Source organism: Perca fluviatilis, chromosome 11, assembly GCF_010015445.1.
Source record: "Perca fluviatilis chromosome 11, GENO_Pfluv_1.0, whole genome shotgun sequence".
Classification (NCBI taxonomy): Eukaryota; Metazoa; Chordata; class Actinopteri; order Perciformes; family Percidae; genus Perca; species Perca fluviatilis.
Window position 1 is genome coordinate 37,245,620 of NC_053122.1, and position 23,749 is coordinate 37,269,368.

General features: G+C 40.9%; 1 protein-coding gene across 1 annotated transcript in view; it reads right to left on the minus strand.

The window, feature by feature from the left end:
* Positions 1 to 603: 603 nt before the first annotated feature.
* The window catches only part of LOC120567715 (enhancer of polycomb homolog 1-like), a 42,152-nt gene continuing 19,006 nt past the window's right edge, over positions 604 to 23,749 (minus strand). The window contains exons 3-14 of the mRNA XM_039814684.1: positions 17,743 to 17,914; positions 16,582 to 16,639; positions 14,650 to 14,888; positions 14,141 to 14,288; positions 12,806 to 12,970; positions 11,614 to 11,703; positions 10,685 to 10,833; positions 10,037 to 10,473; positions 6,160 to 6,281; positions 5,460 to 5,631; positions 4,213 to 4,597; positions 604 to 2,253 (exon numbers count right to left, since the gene is read on the minus strand). Of these exons, the coding sequence (XP_039670618.1) occupies positions 2,181 to 2,253; positions 4,213 to 4,597; positions 5,460 to 5,631; positions 6,160 to 6,281; positions 10,037 to 10,473; positions 10,685 to 10,833; positions 11,614 to 11,703; positions 12,806 to 12,970; positions 14,141 to 14,288; positions 14,650 to 14,888; positions 16,582 to 16,639; positions 17,743 to 17,914 (2,210 nt within the window). The 3' untranslated portion in view covers positions 604 to 2,180. The remainder of the gene's footprint in view (positions 2,254 to 4,212; positions 4,598 to 5,459; positions 5,632 to 6,159; positions 6,282 to 10,036; positions 10,474 to 10,684; positions 10,834 to 11,613; positions 11,704 to 12,805; positions 12,971 to 14,140; positions 14,289 to 14,649; positions 14,889 to 16,581; positions 16,640 to 17,742; positions 17,915 to 23,749) is intronic.

A 23,749-nucleotide genomic window follows, 5' to 3' on the forward strand; every position in this document is an offset into this window, starting at 1 on the left:
TGATATTTCCTCGTGTATTGATAGGAAACACGTTTACAATTCCTGATCCCATTTTGTTTTTAATATTTTTGAGCCAAATGCTGAAATATATTTCCAGTTGGTTTGTGCGACAGTTTTTTTTTATAAAAGGTCTAGCAGCCACCAATGTCCGTCGACTGACAACTTCCACTGCAGATGGTCTTAATCTAAATATCTTAGCTAGGATTTTAGAGGGTTTTTAACATACAAATTGAGTGGCTGATGTTCAGCCTTTTTTTTTTTTTTCAAAATAGAAGACAAAGCTTCTGCTTTCAACATTGGGACTTCTTAGATCCCAGGAGCTAATTAAGCAGCCACCTCCGACATTTTAAGGCAGACTCAAATTAAACATGATGTTCTGCTGCAGACTTTAATTGTGCACACTCAACATTCAGCACACATCCATGTCCTTACCTGAATATAGACACACATTGCAGGTGGTTGGCCACAAAGGGACTGAAACACATTGTTGGCAGCCAAGGTCTCGTTATTGCCCACAGAGACTCTCCGTACTACAATCTTGTTCACTTCAGGACACATTAAAGACAAAGACGCCAAAACAAAATTAAAGAAAATGAGACAAGCTGGTCAAAACACATAATGCCCTGGATTTTTATTTCATTTTGTGACAATTCAAGAGGATTCTTAGAGGGGTGTGTGTATAGGGTCTACAAAAACAAAAACTCATGAATTAACTGGGCCACTGGAATGGGCATTGAGATTGTGGTACAGACAAAGAAAAACTACAAGTAGCCTTGTTCAGTACCAAACTCTTCACAGAAGAGAGCAATTTTTCTTTTTTTTTTTAATATAGTTTTTTTTTTAATTGTTTTTTCCCAAATGAAGGCACCCGATAACTTGTGGTTCATGGCCTTTCAGCCTTCTGGAGAGTTTTTAAAAGTAGAGAAAAACGTTTTTCTTCTTTGTTTTCAATTAATACATGTCTTCTTTATTTTTATTTTTTAAATGTAGAAGCTGGAATGATAATAAATGTCAGATACTGCTTTTGTTTTTTACACCCTTCCCTTATAGGATTTTATTTTTAGATCAACAAGTAACAAAAGAATGTTTTTTGTGAGGAGAATTAAAAAGTGGGAGATACAAAAATATTTATTTTGAAAAATGATAAGGGGAGGTGGGGGAATAATCCTTTAAAGAAAAAGTAAATAAGACCACCTGGTGCGAACCAGAGGCCAAAAATCATACAAAAGCAGCATCAATCAACAGACAAATTATATAGTGCTTAGATAAGTCAGAAGCAGCAAAGTCTTCTGGGAAAGAGTCATCATCCCCATTGTTTTGTTACTTGTCTCAGGAATATTATATGTATGGAAGAGTTTTGTGGAAACTGACAAACTGATGCCTGACAAACTCCCACCCGTCTCCTCCTACTGCCCCGCGCCTCACTCTGGATGAATGCACGTCTCCGTGGATTCAACAGGACACATGGGAACATGGTGGAAGAACGCCTAACAAAAACGGGCTAGCTCCCGGCCATGTTCACAACATCCCCCCAAAAAATGACGTTTTTTTTTTTCCATTCTAGCTAAACACGGACTACAGCACGGGGAACCGGTGACACGTACAGTGTTAAAAAAAATTAAAAAACATGACCGAAAAAATAAAACCCTGTGTAAACACTGCACAATAAATAGATCAAACAGCAGGTTCCGCACCATGCATGTAATGACACAGTTTTCTGTGGTACAACTTTCACACCTCATACTCGCACCAGTTGCAGTTTGTCCTTTTCTCTTTTTAATTTGATTTTTTTTTCTTTTTTTTAGTATCTCGAGTGCAAAACATCACAAATGAACAATTCTGTATTCAAGTAATGTTATATACATGAACAGGGTGGGGTGGGGGTGGGGGGAGGTATTACAAATATGCAGTACTGTACATATAATTGCCATATTAAGAATTTACAGATGATCTCTTATTAACAGTAACAAATAGGGAAATGAGGGGAGAGAAAAAGAATTGTACGAGACGAGCATTGCAATTAAGTCCCAAAACAGTTGCCATGGAAACCCAGCCTTGCCGTGCTCATTCCGCCACCAATTTGCTTTCACCACTAACGAATGATGCATAGCACCTTAAAAAAAAAAAAAAAAACATCAAAAAGGAGTTTGAACGCTGGGGGCCGTGCTGCCGATGGGAGGCTACGTAACCTCCATGGCCACTGTGTTCTCTGATAGACTGTTCAGTGCTGGCTTGTCTTGTTCGTGGTTCTCCCTGTGGACAAAAGACAGCAAGACACACATTTAGCTGCAAGTAGTTAGCATGATGTCTAGCATAAATGTTGTGGCATTAGTCAGCTGTGTGCAGTGGAACACATTTTTGTCAGACTTGGTTGTGATATGAAGATACACTGGATTAACAGTGCTGACGGCAGTACATTAAAAGAATTTATTAAAAAGAAGGGCCTGGAATTTGTATTTAGTAGTGCCTAAAATTTTGTTTCAAATACTTCTCCAAGAACTTTATAACAAAAGCACAACCTGTGACTAACGTTCCATTTCCTAAAGTTCCTGCTGTGGAAAAGGGCTTTGATTGGCCCCTGCTACCCTCTCTTCTACAGATATGGGCTTTTCTCCAATACTAAATAAAAGGCAGAAAATCTCATTTAAAAACAGCATATCCATCTTTTGTTTTTGGAATATTTACACATACTTTAGGCAACCCACTCCACCATTTACCAGCACTCGCAACATCATGTGTGATAATTCATACTTTCACTGCAATAAACAGGCTTGTTTACAGCAGTGGTATCTGGTGAAATGTGCCTTAGTACAAAAGCACAGCAGTAAGAGAAATATAGTGCTCAACATATTGTCTTTGTGATATTGTGTCAATCAGACTGATTACATCTGCAGAAGGGATGGACCCAAAACAGAAAACTGGACCAAGAGAATCACATCTTCCAGGCTAAATGGGAAACAGATTCTCTTTTTACGGAATTCAAAGGGCAAACATATGTGCTTAGTACGCCCAGAAACTAAATCAGAAAACAGTTGTACCATTACTGAATGATGACTTTTGTCATTGGACTGAAATCACTGAGGGCCTACATCACTCAGCAATGTGGAGGTTTTGTTTCAGTGTTAAGTTCATTAAATGAATAGAAGCATTACTAAATGCATTTGAATATGAAAAATAGAGGAGCTGGTTAAATCAACTTTAATTACCGGTATTTATTTACCGTTTATAGCTATAGTTGGCTAATTAAATGATAAGGGTTACAGTGTTCTACATCTACGACATTCCACTTCTAGGATTGCTCCCGTGTCGCAGGAAATTCTGCCGGATGCATGTCTTTTCGCCGATGTCGGTTACCTTCCTCTGTCTCAGTGTTGGCGTTCTAACCTCCGGTGGATTTGTGAGGACTATGGTTAACTGCTCCTCAGATCTCTGCAGGGTAAATCCAGACAGAACCTACACGTGTTCCACCAAAACAAGTTCCTTCCCGAGGCTATTGTACAGCAGCTCTGTGCGGAGCTTAGCGCTGCCCGAGACGATTGTGATTGGTTTAAAGAAATGTCAATAAACCAGAGCACGTTTTTATCCCATCCCAGAATGCTGTGTGGACTAGCCAGACCCTCCTCCGCAGCGCTGTGAAGGAAGGTCTGGTAACGTGAGACTAGGGTTACAGTCCGGCCCTCAGGTAGTCAGGATAAAATTTTTGTGGCCTTCTCTATTATCAACGTTGTCCATCCCAGATCTGTAGTAGGGCGGCATAATTAATCAAAATGTAATCGTGATTATGATTTTGGCTCCCAATGATCACAAAAACAAAATAGAGAAAAAATATTATTTAGCTCATTATGTAAACTCTTATTTTCTCTTGTGTTCTGAAAGAAAAAATTAAGTTAAATAGGAAAAGTATTAAGGCAAATTTCAGAGTTTATTTTACGTTGATTTATGTAACTTTTTCCACTGTTTTAAGTTCAATAACTGCAACATCTTTCCAGAAGTCAACGAGTAATGGTGTTAAATTATCGGGATTTCAATACTGACTGAAATAATCATGATTATTTTTTTTCCCTAATCAAGCAGCCGTAATCTGTAGTATTACTAGTAGTACTACACAATGACCCATGTGTGCAACCACTGGGATGAACTCCAAATATTCATTCATCGCTAGTTTGGATACATCATCTTTTTACTGGCCATCACTTGGATTTGTTTTCTCACCTGGGCACTATGTCCAGCGCCGAGGCCGTTGCCGTAGTGACCTTGGGTTTCTGACAGTTGGCGGTTGCGGCGGCCGCATGGGCGAGCTTTAAGGCAGATGTTGACATGGCGGCGCTCAGCGTCCGGGGGGCGTGGACACGCTTGCCGGGGGGGACGCCCAGACGGAGGCTGTTGTTTCCCAGCAGGACCTGAGTGGCGGCGGCGGTAGTGGTGGTGGTGGGGGTGTTGGCAGGGTGGGCGGTGCCGTTGTTGTTACTGGTGGCCAAGGTGGAGCTGGTGGTGGTGCAGGGGTGGAGCAAGGCGGGGGTCGGGGTAGAGGTGGGTGGAGCCGGGGCAGCGGGGGAAGGGGACGCTGTGCTCGAGAGGTGCAAGCCCTTGTAGACACCTGGGGGTTCAAAAGAAGCCAGGGGGGTGGGGGTTGAAAATAGGTTTTAATTTTCAGCTGTTCTTCAAGGAAGAAACCAGTTCTTTCATATAAAGGATATATAGGTATAAAGAATGTCCAATCAGCTCCTTAACTTAAAGCATTTTGTGCAGTGTCAAATATCTGCCGCAAGGCAGAAGGTCATGTTTGAGCTGGATGTATTCCTTTTCACCAGAATCACAAAGAAAACTATTACGTCTGTCAAAGGACAGACCCAGCACCGCTTTCTTCATCTGCAGATGAATCTCAAATGGAATTTACATCTCGTCACTTCGTCAGTTATCTGCTAATTCCTGCTGGCTGACAGGCTGGCTGTGGTTTGTTCAGCTTGCTTTGTGTGGTTATCTGCTCTGTCAGTGCACTCCATTATGGGTTTTGGGACTGTAATTACTTCACCCTCATTGTTTGCTTTGTCTGTTCAGCAGATTGCAACACTCGGGTTAAGTGCACGTCACATTTTAATTGCGTTTAGTTTTGATTACATTGCAGTTGCATTATTTTTGAAAACACACTTTGGGAATGTTTGATTACTTATATGCCAGGACGTATCCCAACTTGTGATTATTTGTAGCTTCCATTGGTCATCAGAAAACTTAACATGCAGTTAATAAGACCAAAGACCACCTTACTAAATAAAATAATGAGCAGTTACTGTGACGGCAAATGGGGTTTTATCTTTATTATGTTGACTAACGGTGAGAAATGAGGGTCGCACTCAACAACACGTCACTTTATTTACAAAGGGCCAAATGTTGTCAGCTGTCTGGTCGCCATCAAGTGCGACCCTCCTCTGTCATCACCTGGCGCCCAGCAGCGCTCATACCTGAGGGGGAGAGGACGCCGTTGACTCCGCCTCCCAGGGCCAGCTCCTCCTTGGTTTTTAGAGCCAGCAGTTTATCAGCGGTGACCAGGGCCGAGGCGGCGAACTGGGCGCTGGCCTGGTCCAACGTATTCGCCAGGGTCTGAGTGGGGGAGGGGAGGGAGGGGGAAGAAAACTGTTAGAGGACAGATGAGGAAGAAAAGTGGAAAAAATAAGAGTTCAGTTTGCGATCCGAACCAGGGTTTTTCCTGACTCAGAATGGGCATTGGAGTGCACGCGACTAACAGTTTTGGTTTGCGCACAGTAAAGGCAAAGAGTGTTTGACAGAAATCTGTTATTTCTGACAATTTGATAAACAAATATGTTGAATATGCTCGAGTAAATGCAACCCCAATCAACAAAACTACTTAAAATAATATCAATATTTTAATACCACCAGGAGAGTTCACTACAGCTAGACTCTTGACAGTAAAACTGAGATAAGCGCTACTATTCAAGTTCATACTGTTCATGCTCTGCTTTTCAACAGATTTCGGTAAATTGCTATTAAACAGTCAGAGAGGATTTGAATGGTTATTTTTTCTCAAGTATTATTTGGGCACTGATTGCCCTTTGCTGCTGGCTAAAACCTCTTTTTTGGGGGTGGGGTGGGGGTGGGTGGGAGAAGACACCCCTGAGAAGCGACTTGTGTTGGGATACTGACCTTTGTGCTGTTTGTAGTGGCGGTGCTGTTGGCTTGCTGTTGCAGCTGGATCTGCTCCAGCTGCTGTTTCTGCATCAGGGCCAGCTGCTCCTGATGCTGCTGGTACTGTTCAGCTGTGAAAGCTGAGAGAGACAACCGTTTTGTTACAAATCTGGAAATGCGATCCATAGAGTCATATACAGGTTTAAAACACCGCTTTGACACATGGTTTCCAAAAAGAAGAAGACGATACATGCAGACACAGTCAGCTCTATGAAATCATGCACCAACCAAGCATGGGGAGTGTGGGAAGAACAGCTGCTGCCACGGATGTGCTTAGTTTCAACAAAGTGAACGCGTTTCTCTAACTTATACAGTCAAGATTTTTTTGGGGCATTTCCGCCTTTAATGGATAAGACCGCTAGACGAGAAAGGGGGAGAGAGAGGGGAAAGACCTGCAGGAAATTGTCACAGGTTGGACTCGAACCCTGGACCTCCTGCGTCGAGGCATACACCTCTATATGTGCGCCTGCTCTACCAACTGAGCTAACCTGGCCACAGAAACCCATTCTTAAGTACCAGACTACTTTTGGAAACACTTCTGCTCAGAAACATGACGGTGTAGAGGTGAAGGCTATTTGGCAACCCCGTGGCATCAGCTTCATGAAAGTCATCAGTGATAATGATACTGATTATTAGTAGTTAATGAAACCAATATGCATTTACAGTAAAAATGCATATATTTAGGATTTTGGCTTGTTAAAGGGATACTTCACCGATTTAGCATTCAGCTGTGTATCAGTAGAAACCCGATAGTATTTCTGAATGACCGTGCCTCCCTCCCTCATGTCCCCCTGAGACGAGAGATTTCTGCATTTGGGGCCTGGAAAAAAATCTTCCGGTGACGTAAAATGACGATTTTTGCATCAGCGGAAGATTTTTGGGCCAGAGGCAAAGGACTACAGCCAGTAGTAGGATCTACTTCCGCATGTTTTCAACACGCCCACAGGGGGTTGGACTGCCGAGTCTGGCCGAGGTATTCCGAATGAAAACGACTGTCAGCCATCTTGAAGCTTTGCTAAACAGGCTCCGGTTTTCAGCAGAAAACATTTACAACAATTATCTGCATTCAAACTACCGGACGTGTGTACCACCGGATACATCGGTACAGATCGGAGAATATGGAGGAAACGTTATTACAGACGCGTATTACCGGCACACTACGTGAGCTTCGCCTGCACGGAGACCAGCGGTGTCGCTCAATGCCGCTAGCCGGCTAGGGGACATCCTCATCGGCTAGGTGGAAAGCTAACGCTAGCTGTCCACCTGTCCCATCAATCCAGCTTGCAAGTGTCTGCTCATTAAACAACAAGCTGGACTACATCTAACTTCAACGAAACTCCCAACGTGAGTTCAGAGACTGCTGTGTTTTTGTGGAAACATGCCTGAACAACAGTGTACCGGAACCGGGACTATCCAGCTACCAGGCTGCTCTCGCCGGCCCGTGGAGGTGGGCTGTGTTAAACGGACTGGTGTAGAAATAAAATCCAACTAGCTACTGCTAACTGCTGGTGGAGCTTGTGACTGTTAAATGCCGACCATTCGACATTCCACGCCAATTCCCGGCTGTGTTTATACTCTGTGTTTAGCTACACCAATGCTAGTATGCGTTAGCTGAACTTTACGGATCCTGCTTGCAAGTGTCCGCTCATTTAGACCACAAACTGGACTACATCCAACTTCAACGACACTCCCAACGTGAGTTCAGAGACTTTGTGTTTTTGTTGTTGTGGAAACATGCCTGAATAGTGTACCGGACTGTCCAGCTACCAGGCCTGCTAGCCCTCCGAGCTAGAGATGCTCTGTCGCCGGGTAAAAGAGGTGGGCTGTGTTAACACCGAGTGGTGCAGAAATGTGGTGATTTGTATCCATTTAACTGCTAACTGCTGGTGGAGTTTGTGACTGTTAAATGCCGACCATTCTACATTACACACTAATTCACCGCTGTGTTTATGCTCGGTGTTTACAGCCCACCAAGCGCTAATGCTAGTATGCGTTAGCTGAATTTACGGAGCCTATAAAGTGTGTGTACTAAATGTAGCTTGTTTCGTATGTCATTTTATATAATGTCGTTTTTATATATGTTAAATGTGTAACACCACTTGAGTCACGATGAAACGTTTCGTGTATATGGCTGAAATGACAATAAAACACGCTTGAGTTTAGTTGACTGCCTCTGTCGGTCTGTCAAGCGGTAGGCGTGGCTTGGGTGTGGACTCAAAGCAACGAAGCAGGTGCATTCTGGGATTTGGTGTTTTTCATCCATATGAGACCAAAACACATTTTCTGTCTTTTCTCGGCCTAGAAGGCACCAATTTCAATTTTTTTTACACAATTCTACTATATAAGTGAACCAATTTAAAGATATATTCAGCTTTCCAGCGGTGAAATATTCCTTTAAATGCCAACAAGTAGCAATGCCACAGTGTAAAAATAATCGGATACAAGTATGCGTCTTGCGAAAAAAAAACAAAAAAAACTTTAGTAAATGTTATTGTAACAAAAATAAATTTAAATTACTACAGTAAATGTCCATTTCAAAATATATAACTACTAAAGTGTTGAGTGAAACCAGATCAGAAGGAGCGACAGAGATGTAGCAGAGCCAAAGTAGAACACTATTCAACTTAAAATCGGTTATCTGTGTGTGTGTGTGTGTGTGTGTGTGTGTGTGTATGTATGTATGTGTATGTATGTATGTGTGTGTGTGTGTATGTATGTATGTGTGTGTGTGTATGTATGTATGTATGTATGTATGTATGTATGTGGGCCTGGCTCCTGTAAACGGCACGTTGAGACATTAAGACCCAGACTGCCTGCCCGCCCTCACAGTAACACCACCAGGGTCCTGTGGCATTTAGTTTGTATTCAACGCACCAAGCCTCTTTGTCCACACACCCCATCAAATCCTTTGCATCTCATGAATTTATTTATCAAACTCCGTTTTAAATTGACACCTTGTGGACAGAGTGGGGTAGGAGGTGACACACTGAATGCAAAGCAACAGCTGCACTCAATGAACACACATACAAACGTTTACAATGCAGCTAGCGGGCAATCACCGCAATCAAGGTAGAAACAAGGAAATCAGTGATGATTGTGCATCCTAAAAAATTTCATCGATACTAATTATCTCTCTGAACTCGCATGCCACTAAGGGTCAATTTAACAAAAACGCACACATTTCTCTACTCAGAGTAGTGTCCTGTCACGCTGATAGTTTGGTTTTTATTTTGACATCTCTAACACAATAATTGAATGTAAAAAAAAAACAACCTCAAAAGCAACTAGTGTGTCCATAATCCACAGGATGCCAACAGTTTTCATTGGGATTTTTTTCTATAGGAAAAACAGAGAAGCAACTGGAATGTATTTTGTGGGAAAGACACGCTGATTTTCTGCAGAATGTTTCTTCCAAGGTTCAAGGTTTTTCTCAGCACACACAAAAAAAAAAAAGTATTCACTTCCATTATAGTCGTGTGACGGCAGAAAATCTCAGTAGCAAATATCTCACCACCTGGACAATAAAAACCAAACTAATGGCGTGACTAGGCTGAGTGATTACATGTTTGTATAACGGAGGCAACTGACCCTTTAAAACAAGGTAGAAGTTGTGCGTAGTGGTGTGTGTGGGTGTACGCGTGTCCTGTTTTCAGTAGGGTTGGGCATCATTTTGTTTTTAACAATTCTGATTCTTTCTTTGGACTTCGGTTCTTATCGATTCTCGACTCCAATTGTTTCAGGGGTGGAGTTGAAACGGGGCACCTCCAAGTACAGCGGACGCTATGGAAACCAAAACCTTAACGTGTTAAATTTTGAAGGCAGCCAATTCACTTACCAGCAGTGGGTGCGGGTGCGGGGACAACCCTCAGCGGGCGCTGAAAGCCAAAGGGCTGTCCCCCAGCTGTGGAGGTGGAGACGGGCCGCTTCAGGCTTCGACTCAACTTCCTGAATAGCGGGTGGGCGTGGTCCAGTTCATGTAGTGGTAGTGTCCGTGGTCTAAAGTGCCTCCACCGGCACAACTTTATATTCAACAGTATCTGACTGAGGTCCGTGGAAGAGGGAGATGTAGAGGAAAGGGAGGAGTTGAAGGAGGAGGAACTTCTGTCCGAGGTATTTGTTTCTGAGGTACTGGCAAACTTGTCGGTGGCCGGCGAGCGTGAAGTAGTTGTAGGAGGAGGAGAAGAAGAGGAGGGGAGAGGCAGGTTGAGCATTTCGGGATCCAGTCCGTGGAAAACGTTGTCATAGTCCGTGTGTGCCCTGTCCAGTAGCACCCTGGGAGACAGTGAAACATGTCAATAAAGACAACTAGATTCATTTGTCAGGCATTCTTTCTGAGGCTCATGTACCAAAGCCCTCTTATTACAATTCTTATTATTAAAAGCAAGTTTTCTAGCAAATTATTCAAGTAGTTGCATAAGAATGCTTCCAAACTTGTCTTCTAAAAAGGAGCAGGAGTAAATGAGAAAGCTGAACTTGAACTGACCTGCCGCCTCGTCCCACGCGTCGTCGAGCCATGCCGAGGCAGCGCCGCGGCACGGTGAGCGTGGTGAGACTGTAGCGAAAGCGAGCTTCTGCTAAACCACCGTCCCAGGGTCCGCACCATGGCCAGCTACCCACACGGTCCTGACGAGCCTGAAAACAAGACAGGATGCTGAACTTCACCCATTTCATTTGGATTGTCTGAGTACAAAACCGCTGATCTTTGCAATCTGGGACTAGTGTTTTAGTGACTTCGTAAAGACATCCCAGTCTACTGTAAAGACATCCCAGTCTAATGTAAAGACATCCCAGTCTACTGTAAAGACATCCCAGTCTAATGTAAAGACATCCCAGTCTAATGTGAACTAAATGCCTTGAATATTGCATGACATTTCAGGTCATCCACAGGTTAAATTAAACATATTCTGAGCTCATTCTGTTATACATATGCCACAAGGGAAAAACATCTAAACTGGCTTAAAAAGAAAAAACAAAAAAACAAAGGCTGAAGTGCATTAGTGTTGTACTGGGATGGTCTGTTTTTGTGGTATTTGTCTGTGTTGAGTCTATCGTGAATTGAGTTTTAGTATCTGTATATTCTCCGTTTTAGGTTTAATGTTATTGGGCCCCCTCTAAAAGTTTTAAGTAGCTTATTTGGGGTTCCCCATTTCAAGCGTCCTGCATTTGATCATTGTACCGTCTGAAATTGTGTTTTAATGATATGAGGACGTATAAATAAAAACGGAAACAAACTTAAAATCTGTAAACTCCGCTATAAAGATTTAATTCTAAAAAACATTAGCATTCGAAAGCCCCTACAATCTGAGGGCATCACTGCTGAGACATTGTGGCCCCTTAAACCCACCATCATGTAAAAATAAACTCCAATATGCTTTTTTTTTCATAAACCGTGTGGATGACCACAGTACTTACAGCGTAGTACTGACAGCCTGCCTTTCTGCGAAAGGCGTAGGCACCATCTGGGTCGTTCTCCTCCTCTGCTTCCGATGAGCCTGAGTGCAGCTGTGGACACAGAGGTTAAGGTCAGTGGAAGAGCAGAATTTATAACACTGAAGCCCACCCACTCATCTCATGTGGTTTTGCAATTCTGAGTGGAATTATCAGGACAAAAAGGGCGGAGTGCAGCTACGGAAAGAGCTCGGGTAGGGTGATCTGCTCACAAGTTTGTTATTTCATTTCCTGCAATGAACCCTTTTACCAGCATGTGTTGTGTGCTTTGTTGCTTAACTTTACACTAAATCCATCCAGGGGCGTTCACCTAAGTATCACAATATGCAGCCATGGAGAAAAAAAATTGTTTTAAAAGTTACATTTGCTTCTGTCATATTACAGTCACATCATCACGGTCATGTCAAGTTTTATGCAAAATTGGAGATATTGCATCCGTTTCTACTGAATTCTGTAAACAGTTTCTGCTGGTTTCACCAAGTCAAATTTAAGACTTTTTAAGACCATTATGAATGATATTTAAGACATTTATCACAACATCAACTAAGCCTTAAATTCAGTTTTTGTAGTATGGCTAAACTTGCACTTCCCCCTAGCTGAAGAATAAAATCCCTTTATGGTCTGTGGTACGATCTGAGAGAGACTTGCGGCAATGACACGAAAGCTGATATAAGTAGCACGTTGGTCTCATTTGTAGTCCTAATACAGTGAATTATATTTGGACTAGTGAAAGAAATAACTATAACACCACGGAACTAAAAAAGAAGAAAAAAAGCATTAGTGGTAGCGTTGCATTGATGCAGGAAAGGAAGACCTAGAACACAATACTTTAGCTAATTTTGGACTTTTTAAGGCCTAAAATTTTTATTTTGAAATTTGAGACTTTTTAAGAACCCGCGGAATCCCTGAAACACATCTATGTCAGCCTACAAAGTTGGAGACTAACTAATGCATGCAGAAACGTGGCTGTTTGTTTTGTTCGAAAACCTTGATACACTCCTGTATGAGGATTAATATTAGAGATTTCACTTAAACACATCCAACTAAATCATCTACAAACAACCAATTTTGTGAGTCAAGCGGTCATGCTCGGTCTGCATAGCGTGCTTGGCTTTGCATGAATGAGTGCCCGTGTTTGTACGAGTGGCGCATGTACCTGGGAGAAGGGCTCGTCATCCGAGCTGGGGAAGTCATACTGGTTGAGGTCCTTGGCATTGAAGACAACGGGACCCGGATGGTGGGGGGCACCCGACGACAGAGGCAATGCCTTCTGCTTCTTCTCATACTTCCTCTTCTGTCGGGGAACTTCGGTCTTCTCAGGCTGAACGTGGGAGAAGAGATAACTCATGAGACTTTAGATCACCTTCAAAACATACATTTAAGACTTCGGGCAACCTTTAGTCATGCATACGGCTCGCTGAAAATACAACCAATATTACCATTTCAAACTGCCTCATTTTAATGTTAGAGCTCAAACACACATGGACTTAAGTTTTTGGTTTTTTGCAATATACATAAATACAACAATGTGTCCATTTTATAATAATGAATAACACTCCACACAGGTAGTAGGGCTGCCCGATATAAGGAAAATATGCATTATGCGATTACGTTGTTGAATATCACAATAAAGATGTAACTTGTGATAAATAAACAGATATTACAGTGTACTTCGTTCTATATTCCTGCTGCTTTCAGTATTCTGCTAAAATACAACAAATTGCTTGTTGAATTTAAAACAAGGAAAAGGAAATAATTTCCATCTCTTATTGAACAAATTGAATATAAAAAGGCAACACTTCAAAAAAGAATATTTATACATTTTAAAGTGCAGTTTTCTACTGATATTCTCTTTCAATTAACACAAAAAAATCTGTTTTTCACAATATGTCGCAGCATTTCGCAATGCGTTTATTGCGCCAGTTGATATTGCCGTGACGATAAAAAAACTATATATTGTGCAGCCTTAACGGGCAGTGTATTAAATGTGTAATCAGACATTTATATGGACAACATCTTGACCCTTTCCTTTAAATCAGGGGTGTCAAACTCAATTTCCCAGAGGGCCATGCTGGAAAATAAGAATCGCATCAAGGGCTAGACATTCAATTGAAACAGTCAAATATCTTTGATTGTATTATTGCACGTGTCATATGGTCTTCTCACTCACAGTTTGGTCGACAGATAGTCCTAAAGAAGTCAGGAAAAAGTTCCTCAGCCATCATAGGAAAAGAAGTGCCCAAAAACAGAAAAAGTGACAAAAATGTCGGGAAAAAGTACAAAAATGTCGTAAAAAGTGACAAAAATGTCGGAAAAAGTGACAAAAATGTCATAATTTAGGTGGGCCAAAATGTATTGTGAAGCTAAATTGATATGCGGGCCGGATCGTAATCTGTGAGGGGCCAGATTTGGCCCGCGGGCCTCGAGTTTGACACGTGCTTTAAATGATCCAGTCCAGTGGTAGAACCCTGATCCTAACAGTGAGCCTTACCTTGGACTTGTAGTCCTTGGGGTCCAGGTGGTCCTGGTGTCGGTACTGGTTGGTGACCGGGACCAGGGGAATGATCTGCGGCCTCACCAGCGCCCGCTCAGCCAACACCTCTGCCATCACCTCACCACCATAGTCTGACATGACGTTTCTGGGAAAGAAAAAGGGAGGAAAAAAAACTTTAGCCAACTGATCAACTGCCTACACCAGAGATCAACAGGGGGGAGGGGGGCTTTAAAAATGTTGAAAAACACTAAAAACATTTCAAACCACATTATTTGGCAAAGTGGTATGTTTTCCCTCCAACTACAGCAATGGAAATGCATTTGGAAATATTGCCCAATAGCACACTACTGAAACAGAAAAACAGTAGCTTTAACTATTCCTTAATCTCAGTTTTACATTGAGCGGTCATCCAACATCTTCCTTCATAACGTCCCCATGCCGTCTCCACCCTGCCAGTTTATTGCTGTACTACTAGATTGTGTGTGCAGCCCCAGGGGCAGGCTCACCTCTTCTCAAAGATCTCCAGTGTGAGGTGCAGCAGCTCTCTCTTGCTCTTCTCCCTCCTTTTGATCATCTCCAGGATGGTGACGGCTCGGCTCAGATCCCTGCGGAGCTTCAGCATCTTCTCGTAGGACGCCTCGTCATTCTTACGGTTCTGAGTGTTCGAGGGAAAAAAATGGAATGCAACATATAAGCTATCATAAGATGTAAACCTTATGAACAGCACATTATTAGTGCTTTGAGCCTAACATTAAGACACAAAACATTTATTAAAAAAAGTCATTGGATAAAAGGAAACTGTTTACTAAGATCACAAAATTACCATCAAGGTTAAATTCTTCAAATGACCACTTGGTGGCATATACATCCTCCAAAAGAGGGGTTGAGAGGAAACTACAACTTCATGGAGTCCGTGTTCAGTGCTGTAGTATCACTAATTAAACTAAATCCACTGGGCTCAATGTAAAAGTTAAAGTATCTGGTCACTGTGGTGGGTTGGGAGAATGGTTTTACCTGACTTATCTTAGGTACATCACGGTACGTTCATAGCCAATAGACTTGATTTATTTAGATGTATTCAATCTTATCTGATCAGGGAATTTAGCCTCCTTCTAAATGGACCATAACCGATTGAACAAGTTTGCCTTCATCATTCCCAATTTTACAGAGAAGCTCAGCTTGTTGAGCGGACAAACAGAATTTATAGGCTGACCAAATCTCACACGTGTGCCTTTAATTCATTCCATCTGGAGAGACCCAGCATCAGTAAAGCTGTTCCGAGTGTCTCACACACAGCTACGTGCGGACAAAATACGTTCTGTAAGCGTAGCAGGATGCAGTTCATTGAACGTGGTTGGCGGTGCCTGATAGCATTCTTCTTTAGAATATCTTCCATCAACGTAAAATGTCTGACAGTAAAATGTGATCACCATGAGAAAATGATAACACGAGGAGGAAGCCTGTCTAACGGGATGAAATATTTGCTGCAACGAGGTATAAGAATGCATCATTGTCTTTGTCCCCAGTTGACGTATTGCCACTGAAGCATGTCCAACTACACAACAGCTAACAAGATGAGGATATTTAGATTTGCCATCATTTCACCTTTGAACAAAAAATATTCAACAACACATGGCTAGATCTGGTGTCAAGTTAACAATTATTGATCACAGCTATGGATGTCCCAATCAGCTTTTCTGACCCCCCCCCCAATTCGATCTTTAAAATATTGAATATCTGCTGATACAGAGTCTCGATCCGATACTTGAATTTTGCTCAGATAACAGAGCTGCACACCATTTTTTGTTTACAAAAATAAAACAAAATAAACAAAGTAACAAAAAAAAATCATGTCTTAAGCTTAATTAATTGAACTTAAGTATTCTATCTCTCTCTCTCTACACCAAAACAGTTCTCTTTAGGATCCCAGCAAACCCCCAACCAAAGAAGTTCCCCGCTGCGAAAGAGACAACGAAAACTAAACTTGGTGAGCCTCCTGCACTTAATAGTCAATCTCTGATTTTCTTCTCCTGTTTAACGATGTCTCCAGGAAATAACAGCCTGACAGCTGGTTTCCTGGTGACGTCATGGAGGAGGTGTGGAGAACTCAAGTTATACGCTTCTGTAAAAACGGGTGACTTAAGGGCTTTTCACACGGGGAGGGACACTTCACCTGCGTAGTGGCGGTGATCTGCGGGGTCTATTACGCTCCTCATGTGATCCGCGATTCAACACCAGGCGATCAATGTGTGGTAACCATGGAGATTCTGTGCACTACTGTATCCCTGGTGTACAACTGAATGACAATAGCTGACTGGTATCATATATCCCTAATCACAGGTCCATTTATACCAAATAGTGGCAGTCCTAGTCTTTCCTAACCACAGACTCTTGTTGTTGATAGCTAAATTAGCATAGTCATAACCACGAACGTTAACCGATAAATCCACTCTCGTGTGGATGCTCTGACAAGCAGAAGCCCCGCTATCCTGATCACTGTTTAGAAAACATGTTTATATTTTAGAGAACTCAAACATCAAGAGTCTGTCTCTCGTTCAGTGATTTGCACGGCGCGTCGCATTCTCATTGAAAATGAATTACGAGGCGCGAAAATCGCTCCCAGTGTGAAAAGCTCTTAAGGAAGGCAGACTTTTTGTACTTGTTGCCAAGAGCTGGCAAGCTACGAGACACTCTGGACTGACACTGGTGAGTGGCCGCGCGCCATGTTGGTTTGAAAGTGCCGGCATCCAGGCGGTGGGTTTGTGGCGCAGGGCATGTGTGATTAAAGGAGGTGATCGCTACAAGCTGACGTACATGATCAGAGTAAGGTTAGCAGGGTGAATGTCGATCCCCATCAGTTAAAAAAAAGCCGAATTTTTTTTTTTTTTTTTTTTTTTTTTTTTTTTTTTTTTTTTTTTTTTTTTTTTTTTTTTTTTTTTTTTTTTTTTTTTTTTTTTTTTTTTTTTAATATAAAAAAAGAGTGTGTGGTTGTTTTTTTTTTAAGAGTATTTTAAGAGTAATATAACAGATCCGTGAGGGTGACAAATCTGTTATGCAGGGCTTTTTTGAGGATTGTTTCTTACCATAAATGGTTTCAAATTTGTGTTACCAACCATTTAATGTGGGTATTAGGGACAGACCGTTTATGGGCGCTGGCTGATTATCGGGCTGTTTTTTGGCAGATTGCAGATCATCTGTATCAGCGTTTTATTTGCCCGATAACCGACAAAGTTAATGAATTAAAAAGTGTTCTACTTTGGCTACAGCTCTGTGTCTGTCCCTCTGCTTCAGTTTGACTCACCACTGAGTCCGACTTAAAGTCCCCCCCCCCCAAACACCAGCTGACTCTGTTGTACTGTGTATTATGTTGAAAGTTTCTAATTCATTAAATAACTGCTTAAAGCATTTAAACTATGTTTTGTGTTGGAGTTTGTAACATTCCAAAATATTAATTTTGTGCTCCAAATATCGTCTATCGGTTTCATTAACTACTAATAATCAGTATCGGCCGGGGAATGATTGACAGATTTATTTGAGCGCATTTTGCAATGGTCTGGAAGGTATTTCACAAGTTTTTCTTTACAGCTGTGTTTTAGGGCCAGATAAAGACACTAACGGTGCCAACCTGCTGTCCACTGCCTTTCTCCAGCCGGTCAATCATCTCCTCAAATTGGAGGAAGCTGATCTCCATCTTCTTTTTCAGCTTGTTGACAAACGCATCGTCTTCCGAGTCCAGGTCGTAGTCGGGCTGCTCTGTGTCCAAGCTGAAAGCTGCACGAGGACCAGGAAAGGAAAGGAAACAGACTTTAGACATGGACGGATGAGTTTCTGGCCTAATAAAATATTGCAGATCTGTAATAACCTGTCCTACAAACCTTATTTTTTGTTTATGCATTTAAGCAGTGGATGATGAAGATTCTGATGTTAAAGATGAATAAAATAACTCATACACCTGTGTGTTGCCTTTTTAAAATGCAATGCCACACTTGCTTGTTTCTACATTTTATTGGCGTTTATGCACTCTTCTTCCTTTTTACATACCATACCTCTCTACTCTTGAGTCCACAGCAAACTGTCAAAATGAAAAACTGAAAGCACTGCATGTAGCATTTCAAAAACACCATCAAGCCTCTTTCTAGCCAAGTTCACTTAACGTCACTGCTGAACAATCCCTTTGAAATACCAAATGCAGAGTTTATGAAACCTAACTTTTAGTTGTTGGAGCTGCAGCAAAGCACATTACAGGACAACAAAGTAGCATTTGTGTGTGCAGCCTAAAGTGGCTGACAAACCTGTGAAACTCACAATTCACGATAAGTTATGATATTCGTGATGTATACAGTGCATCCTTAACGCCAACACTCCACCCATCACAGAAGCAAGGTTACCACCTACACAGTAGCCGTTTTTCCCAAACAATGTCATTAAATAGTGTACGCAGACCAATGGAGTTAACTGGAGCTAACCGGTCCTAACAGAGCCTGTTCCCATTCTCTCCGTCTCCCTGCCCATTAGCTATGGACTTGAGCCTAAATAAAAACTGATATTTTACTAAGTTGGCTGTTAAAATAAAAGTTTTAAACTACAATTTGGAGTCGTCAATATGGAGTGAATCAAATATCACAATATTTTGGACCAAATACCTCAATGTTGATATTGCGGCGATATTGTAGTGTTGGCTAATGGGGCTTTCAAAAAATATTTACACAATGAGATTATTGATAAATAATCATCAGTAATGTAGATATAATGACTAAGTGGTTAAAAGCAAATAATAGAACAGCTAGAACAGATTAGTAAATTCAGAAAATACCATCACTTAACTGTAATCTGACCTTTAAAACCAGGAGAGACCACACTCGTTTCATGTCACAATATTATGGTATCTAAAATCTAAGACAATATCTAGTCTCATATATCGATACAATATCGATATATGGCCAGCCCTAGTTTGAATGACAGAAATCCGTTCAGGTGAGATTTTAATGAGTGCAACACGGACATGTATATGTTTACTAGGATCCCAAAAAAAACACGGATTAAAACCAACAATGATATATGAACAATAATTAACTTAAGATAGACAGCAGCTATGTTTCCATCGACACGTTTTTATCCGAATTAAGTGATATTGAATGAAAAATGCCTTATGGAAACAGTAAAATCCGACTGAATTTCATGAATATCGACTCAAATAAAATACGTTCGGTCTCATCGGATTTTCTCTTGAACGATATACGGCTTATGCGATAAACGCTGATGGAAACGTTATTTGCCGAATAAATAATGAATTGCGATTAAGTTTTAGGTCATTTTATGGTTGCAACCCGCAATTAAACGAAGAAGAAGAAGTTTAAGTTCATTTCCGCCCAGTATTTCTGCTGTTTGCAAAATAAAAACAGATGTAAGTGGACAAACAAGGAGACGAGATACTTTTTTTATTTAATTTACCAGAAAAATATAACGGCTATTTTAGATAGCAAAAATCTAAGAAACGCCATGATTTATCAGGAGCTCGCGAAGGAAATGACCAACAGTTAGGCTATGACAGGGACATTAAACTCTTAACTTGAAACAGCTTAACGTGGTTTAATGTATCTAAACAACGATCAATCATCACCAGATTTATCATGGTTATATCTTGTCATGAACACTTAAGCCTGTCAAAAAAACTAAATCAAAATCCAACGATTATAGAAGTTCTTACGTTAATATTTTCTTCATCAGTGGCCGTAGCCTATTAATATTAATATGGCGAGGAAAAAGCTTAACGTGGTTTAATGTACCTAAACAATGATCAATCATCACCAAATTTCTCTCTCATATTACCCATCATAACCACGGAAAACTGTCAAATAATCTAACCCAAAGTCCAATTATTATGGACGTTATCTGACATAAAGCGTTTCTGCTTCAGGGCAGCGGAGCGGCTGGGGGTTGACTCTCCATGGTTCTCATTGGCTTTATAAGTCCTAATGTGAAAAAGCTTAACATGGTTTAATGTACCTAAACAACGATCAGTCATCACCAAAAAAATCCTCTCCTATATTGCTCATCATAACCACTTAAAAACGGTCAAATCTAACCCAATGTCCAAATATTATGGACGTTATCTGACACTATGATGAAGAAAACATTAACGTGAGATAACTTATAATCGTTGGATTTCGATTTAGTTTTTTTGACAGGCTTAAGTGTTCATGACAAGATATGACCATGATACATCTGGTGAGGATTGATCGTTGTTTAGATACATTAAACCACATTAAGCTTTTTAGAATGTCCCTTACGACAAGCCGTGGGACGTCCTGCGGAGTAACCGGAAGGCGCTCAAACAGCGATACACGGCTCAAAAAAGAGTTGTCTCACAGCGGTGCCGGAGGGAAAATATAAGGCAAGTTCCACCTTTTTGATGAGCTGGATCAGATCCTCAGCCAAAAGGTCCATCGGAGCTTAGGCTATAGCTTGGCTTCTAATATTAACTACTTTTGTCTAGCAAAACTTTGTTCGCAAGAGTTTGCTTGAATCTTGTGCGATTCAGTTCAAAAATGAATGGAAACACCATAAAATGTCTCAAATCAATTCGATATACCAATTTAAATCGCAAAACAGCATGTGACGTCATTACGCACAGGTTTTTATTCGCTTTAAAGCTGTTGGATGGAAACACACTTTCACCAGCTTTATTCGCATGAGTTTTTTTACCGAACTTCAGATAATTCGATTGACAAGTGGATGGAAACTTAGCTAGTGTTGAGATTTATAACATGTAACTTTTCTGTATGGATGATAGTATGGTTTTAAGGTTAAGCTGTTAACATTTGGGCTCTGGGTAATTAGGCATTTTATTTGCTAAACCATAACATTTGACAAACCAACCAGGTTTAATTGGCAACGCACATCATAGTCTACACTAAAACTTTAGTGTCACCTATAAACAATTAACCTTAGCGTAGTTTATTAGTGAACCCAGCCGTCACATCCTGCACCTCCCACCACCACAAGTAAACCATCAACCCATGGGAAACACTGCTCACCATCATTTAATGAGTATTTAAGTATTTTAATGTCAAGACTCTCAGCACTGTTGCATATCTAAGATTAAAAAGCAGCCCGACGTATGAAAAGAAAATTGACTGTCCAGCTATTGGACACAATGAATCAGAGAGACTTTACATATGCATTTCAAATAGCAAAGCAACATTAGTCATATCATAGACTGTCAAAAACAAACCAAACAGCAGCGACCCAATGTGGACAAAGAACTTGACCAAGCCACCCAGCAAACCGTGACAACGGCAGCATCCCAAGCCAAAACAGAGTGTAGTTTTACCCTCTAAACTCGTATAAAGCTGATGCAGTTCCTTTCTGCTCAACATATAACATTCATTAAAGCCTCTGAACAGCCATACAGGTGATTTCAGTTGTTCTGGCTGATTAGAAGGTGGGTCAGAGCTTAGACGGGAATTTATTACGTTGCAAATCTTTTCTACCAATAAGAACAATAAAGCTGTCATCTGTCCTGCCCTAACAGGTGCAACAACGCTAACAGGAGGCTCAGGAAGATGTCTGTCTGTCTGTCAATCAATCTAGACACCCCCACACAGTCCTGGGAAAGGTCCAATCAGCTAGATTAACTGAAAACAAATGCGTAACAAGGGCCTTAAAACTGCACAGGACTACTTGCCCACACTGAACTGGAATACATAAGTGCTTTTAGAGTAGAGCCTACTAGAGCTGTAACAATTTAAAATGTTGCTGCACAATTAATTGTCTCAGAAATAATTGCGATTAACAATATAATTGTCTCTTTCAGTCAAATTTGAAAATATTTATGTATTACATTTTCAGACAAATTAAAACTTTAAAGTAGGGCTGCAACTAACGATTGTTTTCATAGTTGATTAAATCGGTTGATTTTTTTCCCTCGATTAATCAATTAGTTGTTTGGTCTATAAAATGGTGAAAATGTGGATCAGTGTTCCCCAAAGCCCAAAATAACGTCCTCCAATGTCTTGTTTTGTCCACAAATCACAACAATTTATTGTCACAGAGGACAGAAGAAACTAGAACATATTCACATTTAAGAGGCTGGGATCAGAAAATTTTGACTTTTGTCTTAAAAAAAAAAAAAAAAAAAGTCGATTATCAAAATAGTTGGAGATTAATTTAAAAGTTGACAACTAATCGATTAATCTTTCCAGCTCTAGTTGAAAATGAATTCCAGGAAACATCTTCTGGTTACATCACAGTTAAGTGACCCAGATAAGCACACAGCCTATGCAGTCCTCTGGAAAAAAAGGCGAAGGGTGGTGATGGTTATTTAATCAGCAGTTTCTCTGGCTTGAAGCAGCTACAGCCCAGGATGTCTGGAGTTGCTATGGCAACAAGTGACAGCTGCCACTAGCATAGCTTTAGCTCAACAGTCCGTCCAATAATTACTAACTTGGCATGCCTAAACCAAATAATCAATTACCATTAACAGTCTTAGGAGCTTAGCTAATGTTTGCAAATAATTGCTGTTAAATGGCGAAAAATATTGACAAGACAATTATGTAATAGTTGTTACAGGCCTACAGCCCACCCAGCATCTGTTGGACATGAGGTTAGAGACACACTAGATATTGATCAGGCAAAATAACACCAGATTTGCCCTTCCAGACGACTGAAAGCATAGGGACAGAACAATATAGAATATCTGTTTTGTTGTGTGGCGTATAGTACGTTGAGTCACATCCAACCCCTCACACTGACCCGACACTTTAATGGAGTCACCATTATATGAAAGCTTAATGATGCACACTGAACATTTCTGCAGGTCAAAAGATACATTAGTATAATTTTAGTTGAAGCAAAAAAATAAATAAATCAGACTCTCTGCCCTTTCCTAATGGGCTCGAGTGTGAGCATATTTCTGACTCAAAAGATACAAATGTAAAAGCATTCCACTAATTGTGCTTTAGCGTTTCAAGTCCTCTAGTTTGTCTCAAGCCTCAGTGACCGGCGGTGAGACAGACATGTCAATCAATGTCAGGCCAATTCAAACAAACTCATTTTCTCACAGCAGGAACACAGCATAATCTACCCAAATCAAACTAGCTTCAATCAGACATGCACGGCTACTGTATTTACAATTAGAGAGCAAAGGATATATGGTTATTGACCAGACTGAAACAGCAAGCTCTGTTAGGCATAACAAAAAATAAAAAATTGTTTGGTTTTGGTTGGTTGTCAGTTGAGGTCATGGGTCGATAGGGAATTTGTTATTTTTTTCCCAGTGGCAGCAAGGGATAGGTAGGAATTTTTTCTTCCTTTATAGTAGCGAAGGATACTCAATTTTTTCATAACATAGCCTACCTGTTACCTGTGTGTGCCTACCAGTTGTCGCTTAATAAATTGAAAACATGTAATTCACGTGCATATTAAGTAGCCACATGTATTTGTTTTGGTCTTATAATAAAGCCACAGGTTTACCGCTCCAGCGGAGAGGATGGTTCGTTTAGACAGCTGTTACGTTTACAGGAGTTTGTCCAAAAATCAAGATTTGTTGCAAACAAAGATAAACAGACGTCAAACTGACATCTTTCATTTTAGCTTGTTTGTAAA